Here is a 27,536-nt window from a genome sequence, read left to right as displayed (position 1 = left end):
GGCAGGGGCTGCAAGCGAAGCGGAGAAGGGGAAGGGGCACCTGTTTGAGGTCGGCGCTGGAGCTGGGCGGGTTCCGGCGGAGCACGGCCCTGGGCCCGCCGGGGGCGTAGGCCGAGTTCACCCAGGAGTGCGAGCGGTCGATCCCCTGCACCGCGGCCGGCGGGAGAGAAGAGAGCAGCGAAAACCGTCACCGGGGGGAGGGTGGATTCAGAGCCCCCCGCCCAGCCAGCCCCCTGCCCACCGCAGGATTTCAGCCGGGAACCCAGAGCGACCCGCCACCAGCGCAGCCCAGCCCGAAAGCACCAAGCGGGGAAGGTGGCAGGGGAGCCGTGCCCAGACCGGCGGCTTGCAGGGATCCCGGGGGGCGGATTCCATCCCGGAGGGTGCAGAGCGCCCGGGGGGGGCGGCAGAGCCGGGCACCCCTCTCCAGGGCACAGCCAGCGCCGGCCTTACTTTGCTGCCCAGAATCTGCTGCACTTCATCGTCGGGGGAGCCGGGCGTGGTGGCCAGGTCAGGGTTGCTGTTGCTGATGCTCTTGGAGCGGGACAGGTTGAGGCTGGCGGGGCGGCTGGTGGCGCGGGACAGGGTGGCGCATTGGATGGCAGCCCCCTGGGGCGGCGTCCTGGCCTCTGGAACAAACACACCCAGGGGAGTCAAGGGGGTGGGGAGGCATTTTAACCCCCTTGGAGAACTCAGGAGTCCTGGCTCCCAGCCCCCCTGCTCTAACCACCAGACCCCACTCCCCTCCCAGGGCCGGGGATAGGACCCAGGAGTTCTGCATCTCAGCGCCCCACTGCTCTAACCACCAGACCCCACTCCCCTCCCAGGGCCGGGGATAGGACCCAGGAGTTCTGCATCTCAGCGCCCCACTGCTCTAACCACCAGACCCCACTCCCCTCCCAGGGCCGGGGATAGGACCCAGGAGTTCTGCATCTCAGCGCCCCACTGCTCTAACCACCAGACCCCACTCCCCTCCCAGGGCCGGGGATAGGACCCAGGAGTTCTGCATCTCAGCGCCCCACTGCTCTAACCACCAGACCCCACTCCCCTCCCAGGGCCGGGGATAGGACCCAGGAGTTCTGCATCTCAGCGCCCCACTGCTCTAACCACCAGACCCCACTCCCCTCCCAGGGCCGGGGATAGGACCCAGGAGTTCTGCATCTCAGCCCGGTTCCCCTGTCTAACTCTGCCCCCCTTCCCGAGGATCCCCCAGAGGAAACATTCCTAAAAGACCCCTCCTGGGATCAGACCCCCCCCCCATGCCCCAACCCCTCTGGGAGCAGCCCTCCCCTCCCCACTGGACTCCTCCTCCCACTCATCCCTCCCCAGAAGCAGCCCCTGCCTCCACCACACCCCTGGGAACTGGCCCCCAGCAGCCCCCCCTGCCCCCTCCCAGGACACGCAGCCCCATGGATGTTAAGGGGCCGGCTGCCTGGAGTTCCCCCAGCCGAGGAGCCCCCCGGGGGCCCTGTGCCCCCAGCTCACCGTCCCCCGTTGGTGGCGGCTCGGCGGGCAGGCGGAAGGCGAAGTGGATATAGGCGGCCAGCAGCAGGTTGTGGCGGTGCTGGCCCTGGCTGGCCTCCAGTCCCTGGTGGATCTGGTTCACCATGACGGCCATGGCCTCGAAGGCGGTGCGGCCCAGGTTGACTGAGGGAAGACGTGAAGGGGGCAGGGGTGAGCCGGGGAGCGGGGCAGGGCTGGGCCGCAGGACTCCTGGGTTCCTTTCCCTGGGGCACGGGAGCAGGTCCCCATCAGTCCTGGCCCAGTGCGGGGAGCCCTGCACGGGCGCACGGGCACACGGGACTCCTTGGCTCTGCCTCTGGCCTGCTGGCTGATCGCGTGCAAGCCAGGGCCCCACCCGGTGCCTCAGTTTCCCCTTGGGGACAGCAGGGCTAGTAGGGGGTAAGGGGGGACTCACCAATCTGGCCCCCGATGATGGGCGGGCGGGCGATGAGCAGCAGCAGTTTGTCCAGGACCTGGTGGCAGTGGGCGAGCAGTGGCCCCAGCCCGGCCCCCCGCAGCCCGGCCACGCTGGCCCGCAGCTCCCCCTCCACGTTGCTCTCGGTCAGCACGGCGTCCCGCAGCCGCACCGGGAAGTGGCTCTCCTCCAGCACGTGGCCCAGTGTGAAGAACTTATCCAGGGCGGGGTCCTGCCGGGGGACAGGGCAGGTGGCACCGGGGGGCTCCAGCCCCAGCTCCCGCCCCCGGGATCTCCGAGCACCGGCCGGCGCCGCTCTGCCCTCTTGCACTAGCGTCCCCCATTGCAGGGAGGGGACCAAGGAAATGAACCCAGGAGTCCTGGCCCCCGACACCAGGCTCTAGCTCCCCACGGGCCACCCCGGTGGGTACGTAGTGTGGGCACAAGGGATCAGACCTGTCAGCCACAGAGACGCTGGGTACGTTGGCAGAAGGGGGCTGGAGGGGCTGCGAGCGGGCATGAGCTGGGACGACGGGTCGGGAGCCAGGGGGCACAGACGCCGATCCCAGCCCCAGAGACAGGCTGTGCCCACGGACGAGGGGCAGGGCCCAGAGGCACCCCTCAGCCTGGCAAAGTGCCCCACATGCAGCAACTAGACACGGTGCCCCACATCGCCCCTGGGAAGCCACACCGAGCACCCCCAGCCTCCCTACCCACCCCACCCCCGACCTGCCTCCCGGGGAGCCCAGTTCCAGCACCCCCCATTCCCCACCCCCGCTGGGGAACCAGACAGCTCCAGCCCCCCAGGATGTCTGCCCCAGCCCCGCCCTCACCTGCGTGTGCACCGAGGACACGGCCAGCAGCTCCACGTGAAACACCCCCTTGTGGTTATCGACCCACTTCATGCCGGGTAGCTGCACCTGCCGGCGGGGAGGGAGAGCCGTGAGCCCCAGATCCCCACTCCTTCCCCCTGCCCCCAGTGCTCCCTCACCTGGGTCCCAGCCCCCGTGCCTGCTCCCACCCCATCCCCATGGGCAGAGGGCACGGATGCCAAGCAGGGGTGCAGCGGTGGTCCCCTCCCGGAATCTGACCATGCCCCCATGACTCAGTTTCCCTGCCAGTTGCAGGGTGGGTGGTGCCCAAAGGAAGGACATTACCCCCCCCCCCGACAAAGCCCCCTGTCTCAAAGGGGCTGGCACCCCCATCCTGGCCTCACTGGGGCAGGTCCCTGTAGCCCAGCCCAGCCCGGGCAAGGGGGCTGGGTGGGGGGAGGTCCCAGACTGGGTCTGCCGGCCTGGACGCCCACCTCCCCCCCGAGCCAACCGGTGCCCCCTGGGGCCAGGGTCCAGCTGGCCCAGGTGCCTGTGCCCAGGGCTGCCACGGACCTGCCGCGCCTACTTACGTCGGGGGTGAGCACGGAGTAGCTGGGCGGGGGCTTCTCCACCGACACGGGCAGGCAGAGGGGCCCCGTCCGCAGGCGGCCGTGCTGCAGCAGCGGGACCCACTGGCAGGAGAGAGCAGGGATGAGACCGGGGCCCTGGACACAGGGCGGGGGGCCCCAGGAGCAAGGATGTGGGTTGGGGGGTCCGAGACGCTGGGGAGGTTCCCAGGGGCAGGGACATGGGGTGGACGGGGGGTCCAGGGGCTGGGGAGGTTCCCAGAGGCCATGGACAAGGGGCGGGGGAGGTTCCCGGGGGGCAGGGACATGGGCTGGGGGCCCCAGGGCTGGAGAGGTTCCTGGGGGGCAGGGACACGGGCTGGGGAGGTTCCCGGGGGGCAGGGCCCCAGGGCTGGGGGCCCCAGGCCTGGAGAGGTTCCGGGGGGCAGCGATTTGGGGCGGGGGATCCCAGGGCTGGAGAGGTTCCGGGGGGCAGCGATTTGGGGCGGGGGATCCCAGGGCAGGAGAGGTTCCAGGGTGCAGCGATTTGGGGCTGGGGATCCCAGGCCTGGAGAGGTTCCGGGGGGCAGCGATGAGGCCCCCCAGCCCAGCTGACCGTGTAGCCGACGGGCGTCTCCAGCGGCGCATTCTGTTTGGGCTGGCAGCTGACGTGGTAGAAGGTGAAGAGCAGGTGGTGATTGTCCGTCAGGGCGGGCGGGAGCCACAGCTTGAACTCCTCGTAGAACTCGGGGCACCTGGGGGGCAGCAGCAGTGAGGCCCCCCGTGGCCAAGGAGCCCCGAGGCGTCTGTGTGGGGCACCCCCCGATCCCCACACTCAGGCGCTGAAACCCCCCGATCTCCAGGCTGGGGGGCTGCCCTGGGCCCCGGCCCACATCCTGGGGAGACCCACGGCAGAGACCGGCCCGGCCCAGCACCCCCCTCCACCCAGACACCCCCAGACGGGTTACCGTATTAACTGAAATAGCCCCCCAGCCAGCTTAGCACCCCCACCCCCAGACACCCCCAGACGGGTTACCGTATTAACTGAAATAGCCCCTCCCGCCCATGCCTGGACAGCTCGGTGGGCAGCGCTCACCTGTTGTGATACACCACGGCGGTGTAGGCATCTTTCGTAAACTCACTGCAGCTCGACTTGCCGAATATCACCTGGTGAAAGACAAACATCACACCGGGCGAGGGGGGACAGACAGGCGGGACAGCCACAGACTGACACAGCGGCGAGAGATGGGAGAGGGACAGCGCTGCCTGGGGGGTTCAGGCACCGGGCCCAACCTCCCTGGGATCTGGAGAGAGTTTAACCTTTGGCCGGAAGTTTTGGGGGCCCCCATTTAGCATCGCTGAGCTGGGAGCCCCCCCCCCATCTGATCTCGGGGCTGATGTGAAGCATGTCAAAGGGCCCTGAGTTTACAGGCAACGCATGCCCCCCCCCCGAAGCGTTTTTGGGGTGTCTCAGGCCGGGCAGCCCAGACGGGGCAAAACTCTCCAGCCAGGCCCCTGAAATCCGAGATGGGCTGGGGGCTGCGGCTCAGTGAAGCCCTGAGACGAGCGGGTTCCTGTTGGCGCCGCGGGCCCAGCACACCCAGGGGGGCAGCAGCAGTGAGGCCTCCCGTCCCTCCCGCCCCTGGGCTGCTGCTTTGATGTAGGGCCAGGGCCCCCCAGCCTCTTGCTCGGCCAGACTCTGCTTCCGGGCTGCAAGCAGGGAGGGGCAGTGCCAGCGCTCAGCAGCGGGAACCAGCCAAATCTCAGCTTCACCCCATGATCTGTGGCCCTTTCTCGGCTCCATTTGCGCTGCCCCCGAACTGGGCTGGGGGCAGGTGTGTCAGGCCGACGCCGGTCGCGTCCCTCGGGGACGGGCGGTTTCTCCACCGGCACAGACACCCGGCCATGCCCCGGGGCACAAGGAGCTGGGTGCCCTGCTGGCTGTCGCTCCGGGGAGCTCGGGGCAGGGCCGACACTCACCGGCAGGGCCTGGCTGGGGTCCTCGCCCGCCATGAACTGCACCTTCACGGCGATGTTGCGCACCGAGCCCTGGCGGCTGCTGAAGTTCAGGCTCTGGGGGTAGACGTAGAGCAGGTTCCTGGGGGAGCGGGAGAGAGACACGCAGGGGGTCAGTGGGAGGGGGGCGCGGCCACGCCCATTCACACTGCTGCGGGCTGGGACGGGGTCCTGCCTCCCAGAGGCCTGTGGGGGAGAGCAGCGGCCCCATTGCAGGGAGGGAAACCGAGGCACCAAGAGGGGAAGAGGCTTGGTGCCAAGGCAGAGGAGAGAACCCAGGTGTCCTAGCTCCCCGGCTATGCCGTGGTGCCTTCTGACCCCCCCCTCACGTGACTGCCCGCCGGTGACCCTGATGGAACTGATCACGAGGCCACTCCGGGGCAGCCAGGTGGCTGGGCAGGCGAAGAGCCAACGGGCAGCAGGGAGCCAGGAGTGTGGGGGAGGGGGATGAAAAGGTGGGGGCGGGGATTTGGTTTGAGACCTCCCCCCGCAGCACAGGTGCCCTCCCCTGCTACCCTGCACTGGACTGGACTGCCCCAGATCCTGTCTCAGCCAGAACCCCAGTCTGGGAGGGGAGCGGGAGGGGGAACTGGGAGCCAGGACTCCTGGGTCTCTCCCCAGCTCCGGGAGGGGAGCAGGGTCTAGTGGTTAGAGGGGGGTGGGGGGCTGGGAGCCAGGACTCCTGGGTTCTCTCCCCGGCTCCGGGAGGGGAGCAGGGTCTAGTGGCTAGAGAGAAGTGGGGGGCTGGGAGCCAGGACTCCTGGGTTCTCTCCCCGGCTCCGGGAGGGGAGCAGGATCTAGTGGCTAGAGAGAAGTGGGGGGCTGGGAGCCAGGACTCCTGGGTTCTCTCCCCGGCTCCGGGAGAGGAGCAGGGTCTAGCCGTGTCTCAGGAGCTCTGCGTTTGCCCGCGGGGGCTCTGCCCCCCGCCCGGCTGCAGGGATCTGAGGAGCACGAGCAGGCTCCGCTATTAACCCCTCGCTGCCCGCCGCGGCCTCTCTGATGCAATCCCCTTTCGCAATTGCCCTGCCCCGGCCAGGGGCTCCGTGCCCCAGGGCAGCTGTCAGGACAGGGCGCTGGACCCGCGCCAGTTGCCAAAGTCTGCTGGCACCGGAGCCCCGGGGGCGGGGAGGAGATGCTCACCAGACACCCAATGCCCTGCCCCACACCTCCCCCCGCCCCCAGGCCCATATAAGGCCGTCTCCTGCCCTCCGGTGCCCGAGCGATGCTGAGCCTGGCGCTGCTGCTGGCCCTGCTGCCCCCCGGTGCGGCCCGGCCCCCCCCGGGGGTTGCCCCGCAGGACGAGGTGGACATCCTGGTCTATGGGGTGCTGCAGTTCAGCCAGGCGCTGCACGAGACACACGGCACCACGGGGCAGCGGCTGGAGCAGGCCGGGCACCGGCTCGGGCGCTGCCAGCTCCTGCTGGGGGCCCTGCAGCGTCAGGCCCACCAGGCCCAGCAGGCCGTGGAGGAGCTGCGCGGGGCAGTGGAGGGGCTCAAGGTACCCACCTGGGGGAAGGGGGGGGGGTTTGGGAGCCAGGACGCCTGGGTTCTATTCCTGGCTCTGGCACTTCCTCAGCTTTAAACCTCGAGGTTCACCTCTGTGCCTCAGTTTCCCCAGCTGTCCGGCAGGGGGTGATGGTTTAGAGTCTGCAAAGCCTGCGGGAGGCGGGTGAGCCCACCGGATCCTGGCCCCGGGGCTAAGAGGATTTGGGGGCGTCTCCCCGGCAGGGGCCAGGTGTCTATGAACCCCCAAGTCTCCGGCTTCATCTGCCCAACTGAGGGCTCACCCAGCCCCTCGCCATCAGCCCCGAGAGCGGGGCAGGATTACCAGCCCCAGATAGGGAAACCGAGGCACAGGGCAGGATGCTTTTGCTGCTCTCCCCCCTTGGAGCACCCCCAGCCCCGGCTCAGTCGCCCCACAGCTCTGCTCTCCCCCGCACCAGGCCGAGGAGACGGCACTACGGCTGCAGGCCCACAGCACGGCCCAGGCCGTCCAGGCAACGCTAGCGGGGCGCCTCCTGCTGGCAGAGCGGGTGCAGGAGCTGGAGGATACGCTGGCCGGCCTGGCGGGGAGGGGCCCCCGGCATGGGGCCACGGAGCTGGCTGCTCTCAAGGTAATGGACGCGCCTGGGCCCCGGGAATTCCCGGCTCCAGACGCTGCCCTGATCCCCCCTCGCTCTGGGCCCGGGCGTGAGACACCCCTAAACCCAGCCCCGGCCCGGCCTGCGCTGCCACCACTGCTGCCAGCAGGGGGAGCTCTGAACCGCAGGCTCAACTCTCCCCCGGGGGCTCAGCACGGCCCCGTCATGGGGGGGGGAGGGAGCGACCCCCACTGGGATCCGGACCCCAACTGTGGGCTGCTGGGCCCCCAGCTCCGGGGCGATGGGGGGAGGCAGCCCCCGGGGAGGGGGCAGAGGGGTAACACAAGGGGGGCTGGGGAGAGAGGAGCTGGAGGGGGAGGGGGAGCAAAGGGTCACCTGGCACGTGCCCCACACATGGGGGGACCCCCTCCCGGGTGTGTCTGAACCCCGCCTCTCCCCAGACGCACGTGGAGCGGCAGAACCTCACCCTCCGGGCCCTGGCGGACACAGCCCAGCATCAACAGCAGCGAGCGGCCAGGCAGGCGGAGCAGCTGGCCCGGCTCCGGGAGCAGGCAAGGCCCCCGCGGGGGGGGGCGGGGGGCTCAGCTCGGGCGGGCATGGGGGGGCACAGCCGCTACCCACGGGGAAACTGAGACAGAGAGGGCCTAGCAGAGCCAGGATTAGAACCAGGTGCCCCGTGGCCATCGCACTAGCCGCTAGCCCGTCGCCCACGATCCCCGGCTATCGGGCACAACCCCCCCGCCCCCGGCCTCTGCAGGCAGGGGGTCTGAGTCAGGCTGGGGACCCTGGGTTTGTCCGGAGCCCGGGCGGGGTCGGCTCCTTTGGGTGCTGCCCACGGGGGCAGGGCCCAGGTGGTCTCCCTGCAAAGCCAATCGGTCCCCCCCAGGATGCCGATCGCTGCCCAGCCCCCGCCTGCTCTCAGCTGCCCACTCCCCCCGGCAGGTGGAGGCTCGTGCCGGCACCAGGACGTGAGCGGGCCCCACGGGACGGCCGAGGAAAACCACACGGAGCCGCCCCGCCGCGAGGGGACCCCGGCTCCAGGGGCCACTGCGACGAGGGGCCGGGCAGCACGGGCCGGGCCGCTGGACCTGGGAGGACCCCCGGCTCCCAAGGGACGGACATGCCTCACGAGGGCTCCGGCACCGAGCGCCGGAGCCTCCCCTCCTCACACCCTAATCTCTCCTGGGAAATAAATGAACTCGGGGGCAGGGGGGAGCCGCCCTCCTCCTGGGGCTTATTGGAGAGAAAGTGACTGTGGCTTCTACCGGGACATTGGGGAAAAGCTCCCCCACCCCCAACACAGCCCTGCCGGTGCCCCTCACTCCCGACCCACAGCCCTCCTGCTATCCCAGCCCCGCCCCCCCCGTCGGTACCCCTAACTCTCGACCCGCAGCCCCCGCTATCCCAGTCCTGTCCCCCCCCACTCTCCCGGTGCCCCTTACTCCCGACCCTCAGCCCCCGCTATCCCAGTCCTGTCCCCCCCCACTCTCCCAGTACCCCTCACTCCCGACCCGCAGCCCCCGCTATCCCAGTCCTGTCCCCCCCCACTCTCCCGGTACCCCTCACTCCCGACCCGCAGCCCGTTACCCCAGCCCTGCCCCCCCCAACTCTGCCAGTGCCCCTCACTCCCAACCCACAGCCCCCTGCAAACCCAGCCCTGGTTCCCCCAGCTCTGCCAGAGCCCCTCACTCCCGACCCGCAGCCCCCTGCAAACCCAGCCCTGCCCCCCCAAACCCCGTCTTTGTTGCTGCTCTTCAGGGCCAAAGGTCAAACTAACCCCCCGAGTCACATTTTCCCGGTGCACTCGGGCCTCAGGGGTCCCAGCAGACACGCCCGGCCCCGTGGATCAGCAAAGCGCTCAGCTGATGGCCGATGACGTAGTGCCCGTGCGTCGCTGCGCGGCCAGTGACTCCCCGGGAGAGGGCAGCGGCGCCCATAGGTGCCCACTCGGCTGCCACCCACCTGTAGGTGGTGTGGGGGACATAGACCTCATGGGCTGGGAACTCCAGGATCTCCTTGGTGGGCCGCACCCGGGGGTCCGGGTAGGGCTTGACGTGCAGCAGCTCCGGGGAGAGGCAGTAGTGGGGGCTCTCGGGCGCCGGTGAGATGTCCACCTTGAGCTGAGCTGGGGAGAGGAGGTGACGGGCCGTGAGGATCTCAGCGCTATGGGGCAGAGCCCCATGGCCAGAGCCAGCCCAGTGGCTGATGGGAAGGGAGGGCTGTGGCTACACTACCACACCAGACTGAGCCCAGGGGCTGGTGGGAAGGGGCTCGAGGAAGACGTCAACAGGGGATGGCGCTGGGCACCTGGCCCAGGGCAGGGAGAAGGTGGGACCTGGGAGGGGGTGGAGCTTGGGGGGACATGGGGCGGGGCTTGGAACTCCCTCCCCCAGCGCTGCCGGAGGCTCCTTTGGCCTCGATGTAGTTTAGAGCAGCCGTGAGGGCTGCCCTGGGTGCAGCAGCCCCTGTGGGTGTGGCTCTGCGGCTGTCCCCGGGGCCCCGCCCCCTGAAGGGGGCATAGTCAGCTTCCCTGGGGAGCCTTACATCTGCATACAGGCCCCTAACCCCCCCAACGCCCCCACGGTCCACAGAGCCCGGCGGTGCCCAGCGGCCCCCACCGCCCGCGCCGTCCCCGCCAGCCGCACCTGTGATGGGCCGCAGCCGGCGCAGCAGTGAGGATGGACGCCTCATGTCCGCCAGGAACTTGTACAGGTCCTCGGCGCTCAGACGGTCGCCTTCCTGCTGGGCCGGGCGGGTGTTAGAGCAGAGGGGCTATGGCGTCTGGCCCCACCCCCAAAGCAAACACCCCCCATGGCCCCAGGTGCTCCAAGCCCCGCCCCCAAACCACATACCCTCTGTAGCCCCGCCCCCAAACCAAATGCAGCCCATCGCACCCAGAGTAGCTCTGCCCCCCAAGCACCCGAAATGCTGCCTCCATCCACGCCAAGCCCCACCCATACTAAAAGCAAAGCAACCCCCCCCCCCCCGCGCCAGCAGGGGGCGCCGCCCGTTACCTGTTTGAAGAAGTTGGTGACGGTGAGGGTGGCGGGGCGGAAGCTGGCGAAGCTGCACAACTCCTCCCCGGCGCTCATGCGCTCCAGCGTCCTCCGCTTGCGCTCGTTCCAGGTGCCCCGGCGCTCTGCCGGGGAGGGGGGAGGGGAGTGGTCACCCCGGGCAAGCCCAGCAAAGCCCCATGGGCCTCGCCAACCAGAGACGCGCCCGGCTCCACTGCCTGCCGGCCGCCCAGGGAGAAGCCCGGCAGCACCCAGCCTCTTCCCTGGGTGGCCCCCAGCTGAGCTGGACGACGAAGGATTTTTTTGCAGCCACCTCTGGGGTGGGAGGCAGGACCTGGCTTTAGATCAAAACCTCCTGCAGCCCAGCGCCCCTTAGGGGCCAGCCAGCGCCCTGCTGCCCCCCGCCCTGCCCCCTGCAGCCCAGCGCCCCCTAGCGCCGCCCTGGGGCCAGCCCTGCCTGCCAGGGGAGAGCCCCCTGCTGCCCCCCACCCTGCCCCCTGCAGCACAGTGCCCCCTAGTGCCACCCTGGGGCCAGCACAGGTCCAGAGGGCAGAACGCCCCCACCCAGCCCCACAGCGCTGTGGGGAACGTCGCTCCGCGGAGGTCTCCGGACCATGCCCACGCCCGGCTCAGGAGTCCGAGCCCCCGGTGGCGGTAGCCAGAGGCCGTGCCCGCGCTCCCAGCCGGCTCACCGCTCTCGGCGTCGGCGGGGTCGCGCTCCAGGGACCCGGCGGTGCTGACGATGTTCAGGAGGTGGATGGCCGTCCAGGCGAAGGGCATGCGGTACCGGCCCAGTCGGCTACAGAACTGCTCCGCCGCCCCGCGCAGCTTCTCCAGCTTCTCCTTGTTCTGGGGGCAGGGACGGGCACGGAGTCACCCAGCTCCCCCCGACCGAGCCCCTTGGGGTATGGGGAATTGCACTGCTGCTGTCAGCGCGGTACCCCGCTTAGAGTGGGGGGGCTGGGAGCCAGGACTCCCTGGGAGGGGAGCGGTGCTGAGTGGTTAGAGTGGGAGTGGGGGGCTGGGAGTCAGGATACCTGGGTTCTCTCCCCGGCTCTGGGGGCAGTGGGGTCTAGTGGTTAGAGCAGGGGGGCTGAGAGTCAGGACTCCTGGGTTCTATCCCTGGTGGGGTCTAGAGGTTAAAGCAGGGAACACGGGGCAGCTGGGACCCAGGCGAGCCGCCCTGCAGACAGGGCTGGGGCTGGGTCCGGGGTTCTGCGTGCACCTTGGCTGCGTCCGTCTCCTTCATGACCATGTAGGGCTCACAGCAGTCCCCGATGTCCCCCTGCTGCAGCACCTTCTCCAGCTGGGGGGGAAGAGAATAGAAGAGAGTGACCACTGGGGAGGGGAGTGGGGGCCAGTGCTTAGAGCGGGGGGGGCTGGGAGCCAGAACTCCTGGGTTCCACCCCAGCTCTCGGAAGGGAGTGAGGTCTAGTGGTTAGAGCCGCACGGGCGCTTGCAGAGCAGCCGAGAGGCCAGGCCACACCCCCCCCCCCTCACCTTGATGACCAGGAAGATGTCAGGGGAGGGATGGGTTATGGAGAAGATGGCGGACCGCGCCAGCGTGGAGATGGCGGGGTGGCCGCCGGGCGCCCGCAGCAGCCCCTTCACCTGATCCGAGTTGAGGTCGAAGTAGAAGTTCTCGGAGATCTAGGGACAGAGCAAAGGTGAGAGCAGGAGACAGCGCCACCATGTGGGCTGGCCTAGGCCCCGCCCCTCAGCCCCGCCCCCTGGTCAGTACGGCCCCGGGCCCCATCCCTCACCCCGCATCCCTGCCCCCTGGTCAGTATGGCTGGACCCCGCCCTCGCCCCTCAGCCCCGCTCCCTGGTCAGTACAGGCCAGGGACATGCCCCTCACCCTGCATCCCTGCCCCCTGGTCAGTACTGGCCCGAGCCCCGCCCCTTGCCCCACATCCATGCCCCCTGGTCAGTATGGCCCGGTCCCCACCCCTTGCCCCACATCCCTGCCCCCTGGTCAGTATGGGCCCGGGTCCTGCCCCTCGCCCCGCATCTCCGCCCTCTGGTCAGTACGGCCCAGGCCCCGCCCCTCGCCCCGCATCCCTGTCCCCTAGTCAGTACGGGCCCGGGCCCTGCCCCTCGCCCCACATCCCTGCCCCCTGGTCAGTACAGGCCAGGGACATTCCCCTCGCCCCACATCCCTGTCCCCTGGTCAGTACGGCCCGGGCCCTGCACCTTGCCCCGCATCCCCGCCCCTGGTCAGTACGGCTGGACCCCGTCCCTCGCCCCACATCCCCGCCCCCTAGTCAGTACAGGCCCGTGCCCTGCCCCTCGCCCCACATCCCTGCCCCCTGGTCAGTACAGGCCAGGGACATTCCCCTCGCCCCACATCCCTGCCCCCTGATCAGTACACCCCTCGCCCTGCATCTCCGCCCCCGGTCAGTGCGGCACCGGGCCCCGCCCCTCATCCCTGCCCCCTGGTCAGTACAGGCCAGGGACATTCCCCTCACCCCACATCCCCGCCCTCTGGTCAGTACGCCCCTCGCCCTGCATCCCTGCCCCCGGTCAGTGCGGCCTGGGCCCTGCCCCTCGCCCTGCATCCCTGCCCCCAGTCAGTATGGCCTGGGCCCCGCCCCTCGCCCCGCATCCCCGCCCCCTGGTCAGTACAGGTCCTGGCCCCACCCCTTGCCCTGCATCCCAGCCCCCTGTCAGTATGGCCCAGGCCACGCCCCTCACCCCACATTCCGGTTCCCTTGTCAGCAGGGCCCTGACCACGCCCCGTGCCCTTCATCCCTGCCCCCTGAACAGTATGGCCCGGGCCACCCCCCTCAGCCCTGCCCCCTCATCAGTATGGCCCAGCCCACACCCCTCACCCTGCATCCCTGCCCCTCTGTCCGGTAGGTACAGACCCAGCCAGGACATGCCCCTCACCCTGTGTCCTTGCCCCCCCTTTCAGGCAGTACGGCCCAGGACACGGCCCTCGCCTCATATCCCCGCCCACCCATCTGGTCAGTACAGCCAAGGACATGCCCCCATCCTGCGTCCCCGCCCCCTGGCCTGGCACATGCCCCGATGGGGCGGGGCCATCGGATACCTTTTTCTTTTCCTTGATGTCATACAGGGCGAGGGTCCCGAAGATGGGCTCGATCTCGATCTCAAACCTGGTGCCGGAGAGATGGTGAACGTGTCAGGGCCCTTCCGGGGGAGCGATAGCCCCCCTGCCAGCCACCGCCCCAGCCCCACCCTCCTCGGCACTCAGGGGCCAGCTCGGGGGGGGAACGGGGTTAGAGCGGGCGGGGGGAGGGGGAAACTGGGAGCCAGGATTCCTGGGTTCTATTCCTGGATCTGCCACTGACTCACTGGGCCGCCATGGCCAAGCCCTGCCCCCAGTGCCTCAGTTTCCCCTCTAACAGACATCACTGCCCCCATATGCCCCCCCGAGGTTCTAGGGATGAGTAGGGCTCAGCATGGATGTCCAAGGCTGAGCTGTTTGTCCTCACAGCCAGGCCACCCTCCTCCTCCCATTCCCCGAGGGGAGATGGGAGACAGGGGACACCCCCCCCGCCCGCTGGACTGGCCCAGCCCCCAGGACAGTTCGCTTGGTTCTGTTAGGTGCCTCCCCACAGCGAGGATGGAAATGCTGCCTCTCCCCGGCCCCGTCGCTGCCATGATGGGGGGCGACTTACTTGAGAGAAAGGCACTTCACCAGGATCCGCTGGCCGAAGTGCTCCCGGGGGACCTCGGGCAGGCTGCAGCGCTCCACCGCCTCGTCCTGCCGGCCGGGGGAAGCAGCGGTGAGAGCGGCCCGAACCCAGCGCCCGCCCGGCGCCCCCCAGCCTGCCTCACGCGGCCACCCAGACCCTGCCTTTATACCCACTGCATGGGCAGGCCCTGCACAGGCACTGGGGCTCTATTCCTGGCTCAGCTCTGTGCCTCAGTTCCCCCCCCCCGCCGCGGTATGTTTAGACTGGGAGCTCTTGGGGCTGTGATGTTATTGACATGAACAGTGACCATATAGATCGTTGTTGTAACCACTGTTATATATTTGCAGCAAATATTGTACAAAGGTTGTCGTGTGAGGTGTCTACGAAGAGGTTATGACTTGCTGGTTAGGATGATGCTGTCTCTGTGTGTGTCTCATTTGTGCAGTTGAAGTTAGGAATATTGGCTCTGTACTTGTATCTCAATGTGTTTGATTCTAAGTAGCCTCAGGGAAGCATTTGGTTGGCTTCTTGAGAAGGGGCTATTCTCAGTAAGTGTCCAGTCAAGAAACACTTAACGGACGATGGACTTTGGGAGACGCCAATCCACATCTGAGCTTTCCTGGGAACCTTCAAACTAACATGGAAACAATGGCGTCGGCCTGTAAAGAACTGAGTCATGCATGGACATGTGACTTGCCCATGTGACTCCAGACTCCATCTTGCGGCTGTGATTTTCCACAGTAAGAATAGAAGGGTCCTTCCATGGGCAGAGGATATAAAAAGCCCTGAAAAACTCCTCCATCTTGTCTTTGCTCCTACTTCTGACCTCTGGAGGAACGTTGCTGCAAACTGAAGCTCTGAACAAAGGACTGAATGACCCAGCCCAGCTGGGGATGTTCCAGAGATTTGATTTGAACCTGCAGTTTATTCCATCACTGCTACAAGCCTGAACCAGGAACTTTGCCATCACTGTATGTAATTGATTCCATGTAACCAATTCTAGCTCTCATCTCGATCTTTTTCCTTTTATGAATAAACCTTTAGATTTTAGATTCTAAAGGATTGGCAACAGCATGATTATGGGTAAGATCTGATTTGTATATTGACCTGGGTCTGGGGCTTGGTCCTTTGGGATCAGGAGAACCTTTTCCCTTTTACTGGGATATTGGTTTTCATAACCATCTGTAACCATAATGAGTGGCACTGGTGGGGATACTGGGAAACTGGAGTGTCTGAGGGAATTGCTGGTGTGACTTGTAGTTCACCAGTGGGGTGAGAGCGAAGTCCTCTCTGGCTGGCTGGTTTGGTGCCTTAGAAGTGGAGAAACCCCAGCTGGGGCTGTAACTGCCCGACTCTCAGCAATTTGTCCTGAATTGATACTCTCAGAAGTGTCCCACCAAAGGCAGCATCGTTACATCCCGGCTCTGCCACTCACTCAGCTCTGTGCCTCAGTTTCCCCTCCCCTGGGAGCTCTTGGGGCAGGGCCCAGCCCACTGGTGGGCCCCGATCTCGCTTGGGGCATTGGGGTGCCACATTAACAGACCTAGGAAAGGGGACCCAGCCTGTTCCCCATGGCTCACGTGGGCGCCCAGGGCGGGGGACGGGACGCTCACCTCGTCGGGGGCGGGGAAGAGGGCCAGGAGCTCCGGGTGCCGGTTCTCCTTGCGCAGCTCCTCGTTACACCGGTCGAGCTCCTCCATGGCCGTGTGCTCCAACAGGGCGGGCAGCAGCGGGTCGGCCACCGAGTTCTTCAGGTCGAAGACGCTGGACGCCCAGCTGCCCCGGGGCGTGTCGTCCAGGGAGGGCGAGCGGCGCTTCAGCTCCTCCTGGCGGGGGGTGTGGAGGGGTGAGGGGGGTGTCCTCCCACCACACCCACAGCCCAGCCCCCCCAACGCGCCCCTCTCCCCCAATGTCCCTCCAGCCCAGCCCCCCCTCCTGCAGAGCCAGATGATCCCGCTGACCCAGCCACGGATCCCCCCAACCGGGGCCACGCTCTGCCTGGGGGCATCCTCCCTCGCCCCCAGGCCTCACCGGCTCCTCCGCAGCCTCGTCCAGCTCGAAGACCTGCCGGGGCAGCCCCCTCTGTCTCTGGCGCTGCCGCTCGGCCGTGTTGGGGCTGTACATGGTGCTGAGCCGCTGGTACCTGCAGGCGTGGGGAGCCTTGGTCACACCCCACTGGGGGGGGGGTACATCACAGGGGAGGGGAGACAGAACCAGCTGTGGGGCTCGTCTGTGCCGTATTGCCACCCGTGCCCTCTGACACGCCCGGATCAGCCCAGCCCAGGTAGAGAGGGGCGGGGCCCCGGCTCAGAGCACAGGAGTGGGAGCCAGGAACTAACCACCCCGCTCTGTGCCTCGGTTTCCCCATCTGTAAAACAGAGGATGGCGCCCCCTCCTTCCAAGGATTTGGCTGACGGACGGACAGATGGGCAGAAGACAAACAGCCTACTGTCCCCTGGCCAAGCCTCCGGTCACGCCCGGCTCCGGAACACGCGGCAGAGCTGGGCTGGGCTGACAGAGCCCCGGGCACCAGGAAGAACAAGGTCCCTTTCTCCAAGGACTGAGCGGGCGGCTGGCTCCAGTACAGCTCCGGGCAACCCAGCCATGCGCCAGCGAGCTGGGCCCATCCCTCTGGCCTCCCGCCAAGTACGGAGCAGGCCAGCGATTTCAGCCTGCAGGAGAGGGGACGGGAGATATGCACTCCGCCAACTTACTTCCTCCGCACCACCAGCCAGTCCTCCGTGTAGACCTGCACCGCATCCCGCACCCGGGCATCCAGCTTCCTGGCGGGAGGGAAGCACACAGGGCTCGCCTCTGAATCAGCGGGTGGAGGGAAGAGGGCAGGGGACGCTCGGGCAGCGGGCACACAGCAACCCCGCAGCCTTCAGAACAGCCAGGACACCTGGGTTCCCTCTTCCTGGCTCTGCTGCTGGCCGGCTGGGTGACCTTGAGCAAGTCACTCTGCCGGCATTAAATTAACTAATTATAACTCTCTAATTAAGCCTCGTCACAGGCCCCGGGAGCAGGCAAGGAGCATTATCCCAGCCATGTGTCCAGGCCAGGGGAGGGGGACCTGCAGTGCCAAATGCCCCATCTCAAAGCGCCCCCTTGTGCAGCAGAGGACGGGGTTGTGCCAGGCACAGGGTGTGCACGGCAAGGGGGCGAGACAGAGAGAGGGCAGGGGGTGATCACGGGGCTGGGAGCAGAAAATTCATGAGCTCTGATGCCTCAAGTCCCCGCCCCCATCCAGTCTGTATAGCCCAGGCCACGCCCCTTATCCTGAGTCCCACGCCCTGTCCAGTCTGTATAGCCCAGGACACGCCCCTTATCCTGAATCCCCGCCTCCCCAGTCTGGTCAGTACCCCTGATGCCTCAGTTTACCCATGGGGAGGACACAATGCCCCAAGATGTAGGACCCTGTGCTAGACGCGCTGCCCCCTGCTGGTGGCTGGGAAGTACTGAGAGGCTAACCCGCATTGCCCCATCCGGGGCTGGGGGTCTCTTGCAGCACCACACAGGGCCAGGTCCCACCCCTCTCCCACCATTCAGTAGCAAGCCCCAGCCCAGGCACCCACCCCTCGTCGGGCACCCCCGGTTCCAGTGTGCGGCATTCCCGCGGCTCCCGGACCACCTCCACATCGTCGGCGGGGAACTCGATCAGGTCACGGAGTGGGCCAGGCTCCAGCTCGGGGGGGTGGGCAGCCAGATACTCCTCGAAGTCCACCGGCTCCACCACCTCCGTCAGCGGCACCTGCGGGGACAGACCGGTCAACACAGGGCTGCTCTCCGCAAACCCCACCCACCACTGCCCCCTGCTGGTCGCTGGAGCAGGGACGACCCCTGTGTGGACCCTCCAGGATGAGACAGGCTGCGCTCCCCACAGTAGTGGGATAAGCTAAGGATTAGAGCAGGAGGCTGGGAGCCAGGACTCCTGGGTTCTATCCCCGGCTCTGGGAGGGGAGTGGGGTCCCGTGATTGGAGCAGGAGACTCAGGACTCCTGGGTTCCTTTGCCAACTCGGGGTGCGATCTGGGGTACCATATCAGTGCCTGTCTTTTTAACGAACCTTGACTGAGCGGGGAGAGCGCCCCCTGCTGAGCTCCTGGCAGCCCGGCGCAGCTGAGAGAGAGTCAGGATCGACTGGGTCTAGAGCGCCCCCTAGCAAACCCCCAGCATCGCTCCTGCAGCCCCCCAGCTCCCTTCCGCCACTCCCCCGCCAGGTATCCTCCCAGCCTGACCATCGAGAGGCAGCAGGAAACCAGGCAGCTACCGGCACGTGGCTGGCCAAGGGGGCTCTCTCAAGGCTCCTGGGCTGGGTGGGGGCCGCGCCAGCTGACGGGAGGGGGCACGGGTAGCACAAGCCATCTGTGCTGGAGGAAATCGCAGCGCCGACCTGCCCACGAGCGCCTGCCGGGCCAGCACTGACCGGGCAGGAAACCAAAACCACACGGGAAAGGGAAGGGGAAACCAACGTGGTTAGATCTAAAGCGCGCCGCAACCCTCCCCCTTGGCGCCTGGTCCCATAGGGCTCACAGAAGCCGATGCCAATGCTCCGGCCCCGAGCCTGCCAGCAGACAGAAACGCCCCGTTCTCCACGGCATGCCCCCCGCAGCGCAGCTCCCCTGCTCTAACCACTAGCCCCCCACTCCCCTCCCAGAGCTGGTTAGAGAACCCAGAAGTCCTGGCTCCCAGACCCCCTTGCTCTAACCACTAGCCCCCCACTCCCCTCCCAGACCTGGGTAGAGAACCCAGGAGTCCTGGCTCCCAGCCCCCCCTGCTCTAACCACTAGCTCTCCACTTACCTCCCAGAGCCGGGATAGAACCCAGGAGTCCTGGCTCCCAGCCCTCCTGCTCTGACCCACCAACCCCCACTCCCCTCCCAGAGCTGGGTAGAGAACCCAGGAGTCCTGGCTCTCAGCCCCCCTGCTCTGACCCACCAGCCCCCACTCCCCTCCCAGAGCTGGGTAGAGAAGCCAGGAGTCCTGGCTCTCAGCCCCCCCCCCCGCCCTAACCACTAGCCCCCACTCCCCTCCCTAAGCTCCGCCGGTTCGCTGCTCAGAAGGGCGGCAGCTGCGGGAGAAGGGCCTGGAGACAGCTGTGGAGAAGGAGACTGTGCCGTCCGCCTCCCTGCGCAGGCCCCTCGCTGAGCCCCCGCGGGACCCCAGGGTCCCAGAGCCGAACGGAGAAGGGACGACGGGGAACAAGGGCAGCTGTGGGAAATTCCGTGGCTGGCTCCCCACCCAGGTGGAGGGGGCCCACCAGCCCCCTCGTGCCTTGCCACGGCCCCATGTCTAGCAGGGGTCACGAGCCGGCTCCAGCCGTGACTCCCAGCCCTCGGCGGCGCCAGATCGGGCAGGCGGGCGCTGCCTTTCCGAGGTGGCAGGTTCGATGCCCGCTGCCGCTCCCACATCCGCCCGAGCCCAGAGTGGTGGGCGGGGCCTCCAAGCAGGCAGGCGAGATGGGCACGGGAAGGACGGGGCCAAGGGGGTGGAGTCCTGGGACATTCCCATGATGCTTAGGGAAGAGCCAAAGGCAGGAGCCGGCGCTAACGTTCCCCAAGGTGGCTCTGTCCCCCTCTAGTGGCCGGACCATGTTGAGAGCCAGGCGGTGCCAGGGGCGGAGGTGGGCAGGGCGCTGGGGTACTCACCAACTGCTGGGACCCGCTGCGCTTCTTGGAGAGCTGGGGGGACCCGCCGTGCTCCCGCGACACCTGCTTCCGCACCTCGGCGGCCACCGTCCTGCAAGAGACACGGGTCAGGGGCCAGAGCGCCCTGGGCTCGGCCTAGAGCCCGCGGGCACCCACGCACATGCAGCCGCACAGGAACAGAACCCAGGAGTCCTTCCTGTCCCCCAGGCCTCTGGTCTAACCGCTAGGTCACACTCCTGCTCAGAACAGAACCCAGGAGTCCAGGCTCCCAGCCCCCCTCTGTGCCCGGCTGCAGATTAGCTCAAACACACGCAGCTGAGCCGGAGGAACGCACTCCCAGCCCCACGCCAGCAGCTGCTGCCCCCCGCCCCCCATCACAGCCTCAGCTGGGCACCCGGCAGGCTCTGAGCCCCCCCCCATGGATCACCCCAAGGCCTGGGGGTGATGCCGGCGAGCCCGGGGGAGCCTCCTTGCTGCACCGCAGCGTTTGGGTTTTAATTCCCCTTCTCTCAGCGATGCGCACTGAGGACGCCAGGGCTCTGCCACTGTCTCCTTGTGTGACCTTGGGTAAGTCACTGTGCTGCCCCGTGCCTCAGTTTCCCCACCCGCAACATGCAGACAATGATCCTTCCATTTTTCTCTCACTGGGTTAGGGACTGTCCCTCGCTTGGTCTGTGCAGCGCCTGGCACGACGGGGCCCTGATCTCGGCTGGGGGCTGGGCAGCTCCCGGCACGACAGGTCCCTGATCTCGGCCGGGGGTTGGGCAGCGCCCGGCATGATGGGGGCCCCCGATATCAGTGAGGGTTCTTACGCGCTACCGTAATACACCTACTACTAGTAAGGGAGCTGGCAGGAAACAGTGGGCCTGGGTTTAGTAGATTTGCCAGCTCTCTCCAAAGGTGGTCACCATCACCCCCATTTCAGAGATGGAGAAACTGAGGCACAACGCGGGGAAGGGGCTTGCCCCAGGGCACCCAGCGGGCCTAGAACCCAGGAGTCCTGCATCCCTGGCACAAGTGTTCTGGAAGCAGGGACCCTCTCCCACACTGGCTTGAGCCCCCCGTCCCGGGAGGGGGGCCCCCGGATTCCTTCCAGCTCAGGGCTGTGCCTCCTAGAAGCCGACATGTGCCCCGGAGTCAGCCCAGCTGGGGTGAGGTCAGCCCTGGCCCCCGCTCAAGTTCCCCGGGAGGGCACGTCACGATGAGCAGACGTCCCCCCCCCCTTGCAGACAGGCACTGCTAGGCGCATGTGAAAGGAGACAGGCGGGCCCTGCCCGGCTCCCTGCGCTGCCAGGCAGCCCCGCACCCGGAGATCTCCTCACGGCGACCCAGAGACAGCTACAAGTGGCATCTGCCTGCACGGAGAGCAGGCGTGAGCCGGGCTGGGAAATCCCGGGGGGCGGGGGCTGCTGTGGTCTCCCAGCTCCCTACTTCAAACAAGGACTTTATCTGCTTAACGTCACTTAACCCCTGCCAGGCCTGTACCAGAGCGAGGGGGAAACGGGGGAGCTAGTGCTTCGAGGGGGGAGTCAGGACTCCTGAGTCTCTCCAGGCTCTGGCAGAGGAGTGCGGTCTAGTGGTTAGAGGAGGGGCTGGGGGTCAGGATGCCTGGGTTCTCTCCCGGCTCTGACAGGGAAGTGGGGTCTAGTGGTTAGAGCAGGGGAGGCTGGGGGTCAGGACTCCTGGGTTCTCTCCAGGCTCTGGCAGGGGAGTGGGGTCTAGTGGTTAGAGCAGGAGGCTGGGGGTCAGGACTCCTGGGTTCTCTCCAGGCTCTGGCAGGGGAGCAGGGTCTAGGGGGTAGATTTCAACTTTTCAGTGGGAAAAGAAAATATCAATCAGTCAAACAAACAACTTTCAGCCCCAACCTTCCCCCTCTGAAATGGGGCCGTGGCCCCCTTGAGGTGGAGCGAAGAATCGAACCCAGGTGTCTGGGGCCCTGCCCAGCGCCTTCCCCGCACACCAGGCCTGAGTCAGCTCCGAAGTGCTCGCGGCTCCGCACTGCTCCGACACCCGGAGGCCCCCTCCGAGGCGAGTGCTGAGCGAGCGACGGGCTCTGGGGGGAGCTCCCTGCCCCGCCAGAGGGGAGAGGCCCCCGAAGAGCCGAGTGTCTCCAGGCCAGCAGCTCAGAGCGGGTACAAGCTCCCCAGGGGCCCAGTTCTCCCAGCGAACGGAACAGCACAGGCCAGCTGGCGCCACCCGCCCGGGTTCCTCTCGTGCCCTCCACCCTCGCTCCGGCCGGGGACTCGGCTGGGCACCCCTCTGGCTGGGCTGGCAGTGCCAGGCGGTGCCACCCACGCGACTGCACGCTACCGCCGGCTTGGCAGCTGCCGGCCCAGCCTCCCCGGCTCAGCCCAACTTCCTGGGGAGCCAGATGTTTTTCCTCGGCCAGGCTCCCACGCTCCAGCAGCGGGGCGGGTTCCGGGGGGGGGAGGAAGAAAGGAAGAGGAGTCGTCGGGGTGGCCGGCTGGTCCAGTGCCCCAAGCTAGCCCAGCAGGGACCCCAGCTTCCCGGGACTGCAGGGCACACGACCACGCTAGGGGCTTGCGGCTCAGAGCCCGGTGCAGACAAGGCCTGAGGGTCACAGCCCCCCACCCACCCCCCTGGGAAAGCCGACCGGACCCCGGGACAATAAAGCCAGCGACAAACCACCCGAGTTTTTAACCGCGGGAGTCCTGCAGGCAGGTGTGCCGGGCCTAGCGCCCCTGTCCCACGCCCAGGGGCCGCTAACGCCCGGGCCCAGTGGGCAGCTCGGCCCCCTAAGGAAAGTGGCGCCCCCCAGCTGCAGGGGAGAGATAGCAATGACCAGAGCCGGGATTTGGTCAGGACTCCAGGGTCCCTCCCCATCGCTCCCGCGTGCCAGGGCATGCAAAGGGTGGTATCCCCTAGCACCAAGCTGGGGCATTGGGCCCCAAAGGGAGAGAGAGAGCACCGCGCCCCCCCCCAGCACAGGCAAGAAGCAGCAGCCTGGGGAACAAATATTTCCCGCCGGGCCGGAGTCTAGCAGCCAAAGACCAGCTGCTCCCCGGGGCCCCCTCGGCCATGAGGCCAGGCGAGTGGTCCGGCCACGGCCAGCCTTCCTGCCCCCTCCCCTCTGCCGGGCCAGGCCCAGCTGCCCCTACCAGGGGCAAAGGGCAGGGGAAGCGGGGCGGGGCCGTGACTGGGGAGGATGCAGAGGCCGTAAATAAGCTGCAATCGGCCCAGCCCTGCGAGCGGAGGGGGATTTGTCCGGCTCCGAGGTGCTGGGATCCGGCCAGGAAACCTGGCAGCGACGGCAGTGCAGGAAAATGCTTTGTGGGAGAAGCCGTGCGCTGGCTGTGAGGGAGGGGGAACCTGGCCACGGGGGAGGGGGAACCTGGCCGCCTGCAGCCCCACAACACCTGGCCCCCTTTAACTGAAGGTGTCAGGCCCCCAAGTAACTCAACGGGAGCTCGGTGCCTAGATCCCTGCCGTGGCTCTTATCCAGCATGGGCCAGGGGAAATCATTCACCCCCCCCTTACAGACAGGGAAACCGAGGCAAAGAGGGACGCCTCGCCCGAGGTCACCAAGATCGGTTTGCCAGATTGTGAGCTCCTTTGGGTCACAGCTAGGGACTCCATCCGCCCACAGCCTGGGACCGAGGGGCGAATGGGAGGGGTGTTCCTGGGACTAGCTCCGAGACAGGCTCCAGCCGCAGGCTGAACAATGGTTTATTGATGGGGACTGTGATAGCACCTTGGAGCCCTGCGATCGGCTCCCCTGCTGGGCCGGGTGCTGTCCTGGGCTGGGTGGGGCTCCCCTGCTGGGCCGGGTGCTGTCCTGGGCTGGGCGGGGCTCCCCTGCTGGGCCGGGTGCTGTCCTGGGCTGGGGGGGGGCTCCCCTGCTGGGCCGGGTGCTGTCCTGGGCTGGGGGGGGGCTCCCCTGCTGGGCCGGGTGCTGTCCTGGGCGGGGCTCGCCCGCTGTCCCTGCCGGAAGAGGCTCACAGTCCGACTAGACAAAGGGGGGGGGGGAATTTTATGCCCATTTTTGCAGCTGGGGGAACCGAGGCCGAGAGAGTGGAGGGGAAGGATGGTGCAGTGGTTGGAGCGCTGGCCTGGAACCTGTGAGGCGCCCAGATGGCACAGGGATGTGGGCAGACAAGTACCTGAGACAGGTAAATGAAGAGACTTGCCCAAGGGAGTCTGCAGCCCGGGCAGGTCCCAGACCCGTCTCTTACCCCCTCAAGCTAACCCCCCGGGACGTGTGTGCCCGCTGCCCCCCCCCTCGGAAACCAGGGGCACGCGCAACCGCACACCCTGCTGCCCGGCCCAGCCCAGCCCGCCGCGCACACATCCGCCACCGGGAGCCTGGCGAAGGAAAGAGGAAGCCGAAAGCAGCCACAGAGGCTGGTGAGGGAGAGCCCAGGGCACTGCTGAATTATTCACACACCTGTTCCCTGCTCGCTGCCAGCTCATGAGATGACCCCAAGGCCCCGGCATTGTCCATTTCTCACACACACCCCCCGCCCTTACTCTTTTGGTTATTGCCGGGCGCTGAGCTGTGTTGAGGGGGTGTGTGTGTGGGGGGGAAGACGCGACACAAATCCAAGACTCCGGCCGCAGAACAAAACCGACACAGTCCAACGTCCACGAACTGCTATTTAAATAGGAATGGGGGCACGGGCCGGCCCGGCTCCTCGCCTTCCACCTACGAGACACCGGTACTTTGCCAGAGCATCAGCCCCACACTTTGCAAACTACACCCCCCCCGCTCCCCAAGCAGGAAGGCAACAAAGCCCAGCGATTAAAAACTGCAGGGCCAGCTCTGATCCCCGCGGGAAGAGCCAGGAAATGGGCCAGAATTTCCTTCCGCGGGATGAAACAATGCACTCAGAGCGGGGCCGGCTGAAGGCCGGGAGGGGAGGCGGCACCAGTGACCGTTGCCTAGGGCAGGTCTTGCCTGGACCCAGAGAGTGGTGGCGCGTTAGGCACACCCGGGTTAAGATCCTGGGGTATACGGGGCACTTGTCATGTCACCGCGTTACCTGGCCCAAGTAAACTCTCGTGGGGAACCGAGGGCCAGTCCACGCTTCCCGGCGATCAGCTCAGCCTCTCGGCACCAGGCTCCTCGGAGGGGGCAGCCAGCGCCCGTTACAGGCACCCTCCCAAAGCAGCGTCTACACAAGGCTGCAGCTGGGCCAAGGTTTTGTGGCGGAGGCGAGCACCAGCGAACGCTGGGCTGGTAAAACCCACCTCACCCCAGGGCACCCTCCGGAAATACCCCGTGTCTCCCGTGCCACAGGCAGCCTGGCGTCTCGGGCGCCGACCCGGCCCCGGGCAGCTCTAGCATTTCACGACGGGACACGCCTGGCACAAGCACGTGCAAGAAGTCACCGATGCTCCTTACAAGGGGAGAGGGGGGGATTCCTGGCTGCCCCCTCCCCCCGCCATCTTCTGGGGCTGGATCTCAGCTCACTCCAGTTCTCAGCCCCAGCGGCGCCCAATCCCACATCCTTGGAAAGAGGCGAGTGGGGGTGACTGGCAAAGGCAGGAGGGGTGGTCCGCTCACACGTCTATCGGTGGAGGAGGAGAGGGGAGATGCCAGCTGGGACCCCACAGCACATGGGGTCCCTCCCACGGACCCACCCCACCGAGGCCGTGCTAAGAAGCAGTTCAGGATTCTATCCCACTCCCGCAGTGCACATCCTGGGGACCCCCCCCACACCCATTCAGCCTACACCTGGCAGGAGGGGGCCCTGATGGGAGGTGGAAGCAGGTTTTGGGGAGCACCAGGCTATTGGCTGTCAGAGGGGATGGGGACAGGGCACCCCCAGTGCATAGGGAGCTGCAGAGCTAAGGGATGCCCCACAGGGGCGGGATCGGGGGGATCAGGGCTGGGAGTGGGGACACCATGGGGTTAGAGGGGCTCATGGGAGGCAGAGAGAGATGCACGGGGATGGGCGGAGGTGCAGAGTGGGGTGCCCATGGAGTAGGTACAGGGTACCATAGGGGGGTTCTGCTGGGGCTGTGGGTTGGGGACTGGGTACTCCGAGGGGGCAGTGGGTGCCTTGGGTGCCCTCAGTGGGTACCCTTGGGGGTGCTGGGTGCCCTGGGTGCTGGACGCTGGGTGGGTGCCCTGGGCCATGAGGGCTGGGTGCCCCAGGGAGGCTAGCTGGGGCGTGGGCACTGGGTGCCCTTGGGGGGACTGGGTGCCGGGTGGGGGAGGTTGGGCGCTGGGCACCCTCGGGGGGGCGGGGCTGTCTGGGGGGGGGGCACTCAGTGCCCAGGGTGATGGGTGCGTGTGGGGGGTGCCCAGCACTGGGTACCCTGGGTAGTGGGTGGGTGCTGGGTGCCCGGGGGGGGGGCTAGCTGGGGGGTGGGTGTCCTGGGCAGGTGGCTGGGGAAGATTGGGGGCTGGGGGGGGGGCAGGATGGGTGCCTGGGGGGGGTCTCTGGGTGCCCAGGGGGGGCGCTGGGTGCCCGAGGGGGGTCTCGGGGGGGGCGCTGGGTGCCGCGGGGGGGCCCTGGGGGCAGGGGGGTTCGGGGGGGTTCGGGGTCTCGGGGGGGCCCCGGGGGGGTCTCGGGGTCTCTCACCGGTTGATGCGCTGGGCGAAGGCCCGTCGCTCCGGGGCCGCCATGTGGCTCCGTCCCGCCGCCGGCTCGGCTCCGCTCCGCGCTGGGCGCCCCGGGCCGGGCCGGGCTGGGCGGGCGGGGCCGAGCCGGGGGCGGCACCTTCCGGGTCCGGCCGCCGGGACTGCGCCGCCCCCTGCCGGCCGGAGCCCGACAGGGGCAGCGTCCCCTATAGCGAGACCCTATAGAGCCCCTCTAGACCGAGACCCGCTACAGAGACCCTTCCCCTCTACCGCTTACGAGACAGCCCTGTACAGACACCGCCCCTATAAAAAACCAGCTATAGGCAGAATCCCTTATAGACATGCACCCAGAAAGACAGAGACCCCCCATAATGAACTCCGTAGAGAGACCACTTCCCCCATAGAGAGCCCTCCGAGACAGAGACCCTTCTAGGGCACCTATTCATAGAATCACAGAATATCCGGGTTGGAAGGGACCTCAGGAGGTATCTAGTCCAACCCCCTGCTCAACGCAGGACCAATCCCCAACTAAATCATCCCAGCCAGGGCTTTGTCAAGCCGGGCCTTAAAAACCTCTAAGGAAGGAGATTCCACCACCTCCCTAGGGAACCCACTCCAGCGCTTCACCACCCTCCTAGTGAAAAAGTTTTTCCTAATATCCAACCTAAACCTCCCCCACTGCAACTTGAGACCACTGCTCCTTGTTCTGGCATCTGCCACCACTGAACAGTCTAGATCCATCCTCTTTGGAACCCCCCTTCAAGTAGTTGAAAGCAGCTATCAAATCCCCCCTCATTCTTCTCTTCTGCAGACTATTAACAGCATCATCCCCTATAGAAATACATCTGTAAAGGCAGAGAGACCATTTCCCCTAGAGAAATCACATAAAGAGGGAGACTCCCCCCTTTCCCCTATAGAAATTACTCTGACCCCATAGGGAGTCCCGTCCCCCCCATACTTTAAGGCGATCCGACTCCTCGCCCACCTGCGCAAGGAGTGAGGCTGGGTGTTGTTTATTCTGTGGGGCTGGTGGGTCGGCCTGTTATTAGCTGTGCTGTATTATAGGGCAGGGCCCTGTAGTACCAGGCGCTGCCCAGACCCGGACCGAGATCATGGTCCCATTGTGCAGTGTGCTGCCCAGACAGACATTGAGAGACAGTCCCTGCCCCAATTAACTCACATTTTAAAGAGACAAAGGGCGGGAGGGGAAACTGAGGCACATAGAAGGCAGGGGATTTTCCCAAGGTCACCCA

At 66.8% G+C, this 27,536-nt stretch overlaps 1 protein-coding gene across 3 annotated transcripts in view; it reads right to left on the bottom strand.

Annotated features, from left to right (window-relative positions):
• Nucleotides 1–26,349, bottom strand: part of DOCK6 (dedicator of cytokinesis 6) — a 47,760-nt gene extending 21,411 nt beyond the window's left edge. For 2 of the 3 annotated variants that reach the window (XM_054012344.1, XM_054012345.1), the window contains exons 1-23: nucleotides 26,285–26,349; nucleotides 19,737–19,827; nucleotides 17,666–17,841; nucleotides 16,805–16,873; nucleotides 16,122–16,233; nucleotides 15,704–15,916; nucleotides 14,073–14,158; nucleotides 13,481–13,547; nucleotides 11,929–12,078; nucleotides 11,654–11,734; nucleotides 11,121–11,277; nucleotides 10,429–10,553; nucleotides 10,060–10,153; nucleotides 9,377–9,539; nucleotides 5,277–5,394; nucleotides 4,393–4,463; nucleotides 3,913–4,051; nucleotides 3,321–3,422; nucleotides 2,752–2,838; nucleotides 1,919–2,150; nucleotides 1,486–1,647; nucleotides 454–629; nucleotides 41–145 (exon numbers count right to left, since the gene is read on the bottom strand). In XM_054012344.1, the coding sequence (XP_053868319.1) occupies nucleotides 41–145; nucleotides 454–629; nucleotides 1,486–1,647; nucleotides 1,919–2,150; nucleotides 2,752–2,838; nucleotides 3,321–3,422; nucleotides 3,913–4,051; nucleotides 4,393–4,463; nucleotides 5,277–5,394; nucleotides 9,377–9,539; nucleotides 10,060–10,153; nucleotides 10,429–10,553; nucleotides 11,121–11,277; nucleotides 11,654–11,734; nucleotides 11,929–12,078; nucleotides 13,481–13,547; nucleotides 14,073–14,158; nucleotides 15,704–15,916; nucleotides 16,122–16,233; nucleotides 16,805–16,873; nucleotides 17,666–17,841; nucleotides 19,737–19,827; nucleotides 26,285–26,328 (2,820 nt within the window). In that variant the 5' untranslated portion in view covers nucleotides 26,329–26,349. The remainder of the gene's footprint in view (nucleotides 1–40; nucleotides 146–453; nucleotides 630–1,485; nucleotides 1,648–1,918; nucleotides 2,151–2,751; nucleotides 2,839–3,320; nucleotides 3,423–3,912; nucleotides 4,052–4,392; nucleotides 4,464–5,276; nucleotides 5,395–9,376; nucleotides 9,540–10,059; nucleotides 10,154–10,428; nucleotides 10,554–11,120; nucleotides 11,278–11,653; nucleotides 11,735–11,928; nucleotides 12,079–13,480; nucleotides 13,548–14,072; nucleotides 14,159–15,703; nucleotides 15,917–16,121; nucleotides 16,234–16,804; nucleotides 16,874–17,665; nucleotides 17,842–19,736; nucleotides 19,828–26,284) is intronic. The other variant, XM_054012346.1, reaches the window with a different exon arrangement.
• Nucleotides 26,350–27,536: the final 1,187 nt, after the last annotated feature.

Source organism: Malaclemys terrapin, chromosome 23, assembly GCF_027887155.1.
Source record: "Malaclemys terrapin pileata isolate rMalTer1 chromosome 23, rMalTer1.hap1, whole genome shotgun sequence".
Lineage (NCBI taxonomy): Eukaryota > Metazoa > Chordata > Testudines > Emydidae > Malaclemys > Malaclemys terrapin.
The sequence above is the reverse complement of the archived record's forward strand: the minus strand, read 5'-3'. Positions and strand labels throughout refer to the sequence as shown.